General features: G+C 45.4%; 1 protein-coding gene across 1 annotated transcript; it reads left to right on the top strand.

Moving 5' to 3' along the window:
• The first annotated feature begins 3,123 nt into the window (after positions 1–3,123).
• On the top strand, positions 3,124–6,629 carry LOC127341844 (uncharacterized). The gene is made up of 7 exons (XM_071828001.1): positions 3,124–3,516; positions 4,578–4,698; positions 5,298–5,419; positions 5,523–5,644; positions 5,722–5,881; positions 6,165–6,194; positions 6,230–6,629. The coding sequence occupies exons 1-6, from the start codon at positions 3,206–3,208 to the stop codon at positions 6,172–6,174; spliced, it is 846 nt and encodes a 281-aa protein (XP_071684102.1). The 5' UTR covers positions 3,124–3,205; the 3' UTR covers positions 6,175–6,194; positions 6,230–6,629.
• Positions 6,630–9,006: the final 2,377 nt, after the last annotated feature.

Genomic DNA, 9,006 nt, shown 5'->3' with positions numbered 1-9,006 from the left:
TCTGGAACTCCTCGTGATGTCCTGGATCCCATCCGAGACTCCGAACAAAACTTCGAACTCCATTCCATATTCCATATCCCATATCTACTTAAACGACATCAAACCTTAAGTGTGTCACCCTACGGTTCGCGAACTATGTAGACATGGTTGAGACTTCTCTCCGACCAATAACCAATAGCGGGATCTGGAGATCCATAATGGCTCCCACATATTCAACGATGATCATCTATTAATCAACAAGCTAGTTATACAAGAGGCTTACTAGGGACTCCTTGTTGTTCACATATCACACATGTATCAATGCTTCGGTTAATACAATTATAGCATGGTATGTAAACATTTATCATAAACATAAAGATATATAATAACCACTTTATTATTGCCTCTTGGGCATATCTCCAACAATCTTGGTGTACAGTCGCACACTTGAAGTACATGTCTAAGACTCTGACTCGCCATCAGTTATGTGTGAAAAGATCAAAATGCTCGTTTGGCAACAGTCCCTGGAGTATTTAGGTCATATCATCTCAGCCCAAGGTGCGGCCATAGATCCTGCAAAAACTTCTGCCATGGTTCATTGGCCACAACCAACTACCATCACTGAACTGCGAGGTTTTCTCGGTCTTACGGGATATTACCGTACATTCGTTCGCAATTACGGCATCATGGCTAAACCCTTAACCAACTTACTGAAGAAGAAGTCCTTTATGTGGACGGATACTGCTACTGTTGCTTTTGAACAACTCAAAACCGCTATGAAAACTACACATGTTCTAGTTTTTCCTGATTCCAGACTCCCATTTGAAGTGGAAACTTATGCGTGTGATCATGGGGTTGACGCAGTTCTTATGCAGGTGGTCACCTTGTGGCCTACTTGAGCAAAGTTTTGGGTGAGGCCAACAAGAAACTGTCAATCTATGAAAAAGAGTTTCTGGTTGTGATGTTAGTTGTTGACAAATGGCGTTCATATCTACAACGTGGCCCATTTGTAACTAAAACAAATCATCACAGTCTTTGTCATTTGGGGGACCAACAGCTACACACTGATTTGCAACGTCGAGCCATGCCAAAATTTGTGGGCTTACAGTTCACATTTCACTACAAGAAAGGGGCTAAAAACACAGTAGTTGATGCTCTTTCTCGTATTGGTCCTCTGTTTGCTATTTGTGCCATATCTGATTGTGCTCCACAATGGGTACATGAAGTGATTCATTCGTGCGATCAGGACAATGAAGCCACTACTTTGCGAGCTCAACTGGCAATCAGTTCCGATCCAGTAAAAGAACTCAGTCTGGAAAATGGACTCATCAAACGACATGGACAAGTATGGGTGGGTTCTAATGCTAGCCTTCACACAAAACTGATTCATGCACTACATGCCAGTGCGGTGGGTGGCCACTCAGGAATTCATGCAACTTATCAGGGTATCAAAAGATCCTTCTACTGGCCAGGCCTTAAACAGGATGTGGAAATTTTTGTTAAGCAGTGTGAAACTTGTCAGCGGGCTAAATATGAACTGGTCCCTCCTATAGGTAAATTACAGCCTTTGCCAATTCCCAAGGGTCCTTGGCAAGACATATCTTTTGATTTCATTGAAGGTCTACCTTGCTCTGATTCCTTCAATTGCATATTGGTTGTAGTGGATCGTTTCACAAAATACTCACACTTTGTTCCACTGAAACACCCCTTCACTGCTTAAATGGTTGCAACAAAGTTCCTGGACACTGTGGTGAAATTACATGGCCCTCCCTTGTCAATTGTTTCTGATCGTGACAAGGTTTTCACAAGCAACTTTTGGCTAAATTTGTTCAAGCTTATGCGTACAGAGCTCAACATGTCAACTGCTTATCATCCGCAGACTGACGGCCAGACAGAACGGGTGAATCAAAGCTTAGAAATGTATCTTAGGTGTTCAATCCATGATCGCCCCAAGAAATGGGCAGCTTGGCTTCCATTGCCAGAGTATTGGTATAATACCTCACATCACTCGTCTCTTGGTTGTTCTCCATTTCAGACTCTCTATGGCTATGCCCCAAATGAGGCCATGGTCCCCGTCAATACAACTGTTCCAACTACAGAGGCTGCCCAGCTATGGGCCGACCACCAGCAACAAATGCTCCTCTTGCGTTTGAATTTGGAAAAGGCCCAAGCTCGCATGAAACTCTATGTAGACAAACACCGAACGGAACAAAAGTTTCAGGTGGGAGACAAGGTTTGGCTACGACTACAACCATATGTTGAAAGTTCAGTGGTTAGTCGCCCGTTTCCAAAGCTTGCCCACAAGTTCTACGGCTCCTATGTGATTCTCAGGCGGGTGGGACAAGTGGCTTATGAATTGCAACTACCTGATGGGTGTCAGGTACATCCTGTCTTCTATGTTTCACAACTAAAACCTTACACTGCAGACTATACTCCAGAATTTGTGGCGGATGCACCACCTCTGTCAAACAATGATGCTATGATTGAGCCAGCTGCTATCTTGGAGCGTCGCATGATTCGCAAAGGCAATGCTGCTGCAGTTCAGTTAAAGATTTGCCTGGGCAGGGCTTCCTGAATCATCGGCCACTTGGGAAGATTATGAGCTCATGAGACGGCACTTTCCAACTTGGAATGCTTGGGGACAAGCATCATCTTTAAGGGCGGCTAATGTCACGGCCCATGACCGTGCCAAGCCATGATGTGCAGGAGGCAACCATCGCGAGTGGCCGACAATTAGGATTTATGTGTGAGTGTGGGACCACCTGGTCAGTGGTTGTGCCAGTTGATTTGTTGGCCAGCTATGTGTGAGTTGGGGCGCAGTTGTAAGCCTAGTGCCGTATGTAATCGGACAATCAATTGAGAAATAGAAATCTGAATTCCCCGTCCTCTTCTCTGCTCCCAGACCCCTTCTTCTGTATCTCTTCCCCCTTCAGATCCGGCGATCACCGGCGTTACAGGCAGCGAGGAAGATCTGCGACGGCGGAGACGGCACGGTTGGAAGGGCAGCGGCGGAGAGTTTTCTCAATTTTTTTCAGCGGAAGCGTTATCACTTTATTTTTTGAGAGAATCACATTTTTTTTAGTGAAGTCAATCGAGTAATCCCCACGTATGAAGGCCCATACAAATAATCCGGCCCACGACCAGAAAATCTCCCTGTAGTCTCAGCCGCAGCCACGGCTTGCTTCCTACTGAGCACCGGCCACAAGCAGAAAGCGCCCGCATCGGCATGCATCTCGCCGCCGACTACCCCCATCGCGGCGGCGGCGGCCGCCTCGGCCTCGGCCCCCTCGCCGCCGCCGTGCTCCGTTCCGAGAACCGTCGCCGTGCGATCGCAGGAGGCGCCGTCCTCGCCTCGGCGCTGCTGCTCGTCGCCACGCCACGCCTCCGCCACTCCCCGGCGCTCCACCTCTTCGCCGACATGCGCAACCTCCTCGGCGTGCCCAACACCCTCAACGTGCTCACCGCCTACCCGCTCCTCCTGGCCGGAGTACCGGGACTCGTCCTCTGCCTCTTCGGCAGCGGTTGCTTTGGCATCAGGTGCGCCCGTGCCCTTTCCCCTTTGCTAGCATACCTGCTATCTGCTGAAATGTTTAGCTTAAAGAACTAAACAAGTGCATACTTTTTTTTCTCTTTCGTAATATGCACCATTTCCGGAACTTTGTTGACTTTATTTGAAAATGGGAAGCGTAACCAATGTGTCAAACTCCCAGTAGCAGACGCTGAACAATATTAGGAAGGAGGCACATCTAATCAATTATGCTTGATGCCTTAGGACAGAGTTCCTAGTGTGTACCTAGAAATTACGAGTTCATTAGTATCACTGAAAGGGACGGTCTTGATTCACCATGAATCGGATGAGCCTCTAGCTCCACCAATTGAGAATTTGAAATAATGCTCGAGTTAAATAAGAATATCACTGGCCTAGTGAAAATGGAAGTGTTTGGCTGTTACATTGAAAAATAAACCATGTTTTCCTAGCTACTGCTGGTTTTATTGGTGATGTGCATCAGCTTTAAGAATCCTTTTTTTTAAACGAAGGCAAAAGCTTTGCCTTATGCATTAATTAAGAAGAAGGTGCCCAGTTTTTTAGAGGGAAATTGGGCAAATACAAACAGGGCCAAGCCCACCCAACAACAAATCAATAGGGACACGCCCACCCTCACCGATGACACATCGGAGACCACAAACCGACGCCAACCACACAAACACAACCAACGGCGAACGGCTCCACCAAACTAGCTTTAAGAATCCTCACTCTTACAGTATACTCAAATATGGGTGATGATTTAAATGTTCAGTTAAGATGTGTTTGGCTGCGATCTTACTGTTTGCAGAAAAAAATCGTTTAATGCACAACTAATCACCTATTCACCTTGTGTCTTGCTGCCTAAAAAATTATGCTATAACTATCAAATGAACAAGCCAGAATAAAATGATAGTGTGCTCCTTGCATTCGGTTAAAAGTTTCATAGAGGACAAATTTGTAGCTAAGATTTCTTTACTTCAAGGAACCTTGTGTTCTCGTGTTCTCTTGAACGTGTCAAATGAATTGTACTGGTGTTTGATAAAATCTATGTCACTTTCTGGAAACTATGTAGTTTAAGGTGGGAGGCCTTGGGATGGTTCCTCTTCTATGCTGGGAATGTATGTGCAGCATTTGGCTCAGCTTACTATCACCTCAAGCCAGATGATGACCGGTTGATTTGGGACAGGTTGCCGGTATTCTAAACATTTCCTCTTTCTGCCATCTCCTGTCTGCTGTTTAGTTATTATCATTAACTCGCATTTTTGTTGTGAACTTATGGAGTGAGTTTACTGATAGTTTAACATCTCAATTACTGTTTATGTAATTCCTTTTCAAAGAATGCAGTTGTCCTACTTACATTTTTACATTTTACTACCTCCGATTCAAGGAATAAGGCGCCCTCGTTTTACGTGCTTTTCGTTTGACTAAGAATTACTTCAAATATATAAAGATTGTTTGTATGAAATTAACATCATTAGAAAGTGTTTTTCAATACGAATCCAACGATACTAATTACATATAATATAATCAAGATTTTGTTGCTTAATTTTTATGGTCAAAGTTCGCCTTGTTTACGCGTGCGCCTTATTCCTTGGGACGGAGGTAGTAAATCCTAGCATTGACCATAGGCGAAAAATATCTGTATCTGGGTTTCCGTGTGAGTTTTGATCTGAATATTATTGTGCTATGTATCTGATCTGGATATTCTGTTGGTGCATAAACCAATGGGATCAATGAATTTCTACTAACCTCTTGGGGATATGAATGTTTACTGGATGCTCTTGCAATGCAGATGATGATGTCAGCCTCCTCACTTTTGTCTATATTAGTAATTGAAAGAGTTGATGAGAGGGCTGGGTTATCTTGTTTGATATCACTCCTGTCTCTCTTACTCGTGAGCACTGCATGTGAAAGGTATAGACAAGTGTGACTCGTTGAGCTTTTTTGTTCTAATGTTGGTATCAAATAGATTCTGAAAATGTGTCCTATCCAATGTCCTGTTCTGGCTGGTTTGCAGGGTTCTTGATGATATGCGTCTTTGGGTTGTTTTAAACTTGGTTCCTTGTGTTGTGATTCCTGCAATGCTATTCTTGTTCCCACCAAAGTATACACACTCAAGATTTTGGTTTCTTGCTACAGGTAACAGTGAATACTCTTAACGCATTGGGATTTACAAACCTTGAGAAACCCTTATTTGATTGGCATCTTTGGTGCAGGCTTTTACCTACTGGCAAGATTTGAAGGCCTTGCTGACAGAAAGGTTTACAGTGTGAATAGATACTTCATTAGCGGTCATTCCTTGGAGCACCTTTGCTTTGCCATGGTTACCTTGATACTTACTGTGATGTTATCCTTCAGAAATATAAAGATCACCAGGTACCAATTTAACCAATGTTCATTAGATTTAGATTCTTTGAAGAGCTGCATTATTGATGTTCATTAGATTTAGATTCTTTGAAGAGCTGCATTATTGAATCACGGTGGTCAATTTTATTTGGTAACTTGTTAGGTTTTCTTACTTGCTAAGGTTGGTCCTTTCTAAAGTAGACAGTGATAACTTTTAAGTGCATATTGGGAAATGCCTCTAGTTATATATCGCATCTACAAAACTCGAGCTATAAGCATCTGATTAATCTACAATTCTTCATCGTCTCCACAGGGACTCGTGACTATCGCCATACTGTTGCAGATTGTAACATGATATGTTCAGAGGAGGCCCTGCAGTGTCTGGATGAATCTGAAGAAACATAGATAGCTTTTCCATCTCCTTTTCATGGCGTGGGTGCTCATTGCTCCTCCTTCCCTGAAGTTTTCCAGATTGCTGATGGCAAAGACAGGGGCCGTGACATTATCTGATACGTATGTTGATGTTGTGAGAATTGTTTGCGCTTTGAGGTTGTTAACTTGAGGATAGAAGAATTGTTGGACCAGTAGATCGCAATGTATAAATATTTCAGCTGTCACACAAGAATTATTGGCTAGCTCTGTTGATTAGGCAAGAGGATTGCAACCTGTAAAGATTTTGGTATGTCTATGTCCCCATACATTGAGATTTTCTTAAAGCCTCAATGGATTCAGAAAATGTAACCTCAGTTTAGTGAAAAGTGATTTAGCAGAACCTTAATTTTTTGTTGCAGATTGTGATTTAGAATAAAGATTTCAATTGTCACGCAATATGTTTATTACTCCAGTAGTATGAGTCGGGAGGGTTGAACTGCGATGATAGTTGGGAGTGGGACCAACTCGTAGATGTACTGTCGCCTTGGAGCAGCCGCTTCTCGCCCGCAACCCGCAGCGCCCGCAGCTTGCAGGTCTTAAACAAGGAGAGATGCTCCATGCTCAAGTATTAAAAAGTTGCTACAAACGGAATATTTGTGCCTCTGGAAACCTTTTTTTTTTTTTGACGAAAGGCAGACATGCTGCTGCTTTCATTGATCATAGAAGAAAGAATACCTGGTATGTGGTACAGGTACGCTAGGCGCAAGACAAAAAAGACAACCGAGCAAGAAGCCCCAGCTTAAAAGAAACAAAAAAAAAAAAGATGAAGTGGTTGTCGTCAGTCCGGCTCTCTTGGTCTATTCAGGGGATCATGCACAAGGATTCTTCCAGCAGCACAACAATCAGTTGCAGTCTCAATATCTTGTAAAAAACCTGAGAAGGCGACTTTGACATTTGGTTGAAAATCCTATCATTGCGTTCCTTCCATAGCTCCCAGGAAACCACGGTGGCGATTGAATTGAACCGTCGCCTGGAAACCTTGTTCAACCCAACCACCTGCTCAGACCACCACTCATCAATGGAGAAAGCCTTGCACATGTCAGTCCTAGGAACCAAAAGGCAGCGGTTGAAGACCAGACCCCAGATTTGATGTGCAAAGGAGCATCCAAGAAGGAGATGCAGCGCAGTTTCATGGTGAATTAAACACAAGGGGCAGAATGGATTGTGAGGCATTCCTCGCTTCAACAAATTATCGGCATGGTGAATAAAACACAAGGGGCAGAATGGATTGTAGGCGATGATAACTGGATTCCCCGAGCGGGTGCTCAGCGTCCACTGGGACGGAGGGAAGAAGGATGCCCGAATAGAGTTCAAGACCTAATTGTTCCTGAAGGGGGTGCGTGGGACGAGGAGAAGGTTCGTCAGTATTTCTTTGATATTGACGCAAATGATATTCTGCGCACTCCAGTTGGTCGTTCGGGCTGCAGTGACTATCGAGCATGGAATTTTACAAAGAATGGTATTTTCTCGGTCAAGTCTGATTATCACCTAGCTGTCCAGAGGAAGAGGGAAGCAAGTGGCTCCGTGGAGACTTCGAACTCCATTGGCGAGCACAAAGGATGGCTAGACCTGTGGGACGTCCAAGTGCCGGGGAAAACGAAGGTCCACATATGGCGTTTAGTGGAGAACGGACTAGCGGTGGGGGTTGAGCTCAGTCATAGGAAGATCAAAGACGGCATTGCCTGTCTAGCGTGCGGCAGAACTGAGAGCTTACTCCACCGATTTTGGTCATGTCCTCACTCGGCGTCTGCGTGGACTTGCCTGAAGGAGTATACAGGAGTGGAGTGTGAGACGCCACCGAGAAGACTGGTTTGCCATGCTGAGTTGAAAGGCTGGTTACTCGACTGGATCGGGAAGGGGCAACAGAAGGAGCTTGAGCTGGCTTTCACGCTGATCTACAACCTTTGGCAAGCAAGAAACGATGCTAGAGAATCCCAACATATTGTTGAAATATTGGGTCCACTTTTAGTGGCCCAAATTAGATTTCAGTTTTTCCTATAAATCTCAAAGCCCACATAGTGGCAGCCTTGTGAGTTTGAGCCCAAGTTGGTGGCAGCTCACTAGGGAGTGGCAAGAGGTGGGAAGTTTAGTCCCACATGGAAAGTTGGGAGGAAGTTAGACCACCTTATAAGGTGGGTTGTTCCACCACTAGTAAGTGAGTGAGAATAGGAGTGCTACACGCGCGCTCCTCCTCCTCCTCGCTCGCTCGTCTCGTCTCGACTCGACTCGACTCGACACGTCGCGCGCCGCGCTCGTGGTGAGTGGATTGAGCCTCGAGCCGAGACTTTTCTTACTTTTTGCAGCTCAGGAAAACGAACAGAGTCCTAGACGGACGCGTCGCAGTTAGTCGGTTCGGGTCGCTCCCGGATCATGGGCTATCTGTAACCGACTCGAAACGTTCGTGCGACGTGGGCGTGGCCCACGTTGCCTAGGGTTTCCCGAGCCTATATAATCTCCTGCCCGGCTACCGCAGAAACACATCTAATACACGAGTTAGGGTTTCCACCTCTCTCTGCTTGCGCCGCCATCGTAGCCTACTCCATCCCGCGCGCCGACGTGCATCGGCGAACGGGAGAGCAGGTCTCCGGAACCACTCGTCCTTGCGATCCTGTACGGGAGAGGGCGAATTAGGTTTTTGGGAAGCGCTCTGCGCGACTGCTCAAGTTCTTCATCACGGGTCGCCTTCCGTCCAAGTCGGGCGGTGCTGCCTACCGTCGTCTTCA

This window comes from Lolium perenne, chromosome 3 (genome assembly GCF_019359855.2).
Source record: "Lolium perenne isolate Kyuss_39 chromosome 3, Kyuss_2.0, whole genome shotgun sequence".
Classification (NCBI taxonomy): Eukaryota; Viridiplantae; Streptophyta; class Magnoliopsida; order Poales; family Poaceae; genus Lolium; species Lolium perenne.
The sequence above is the reverse complement of the archived record's forward strand: the minus strand, read 5'-3'. Positions and strand labels throughout refer to the sequence as shown.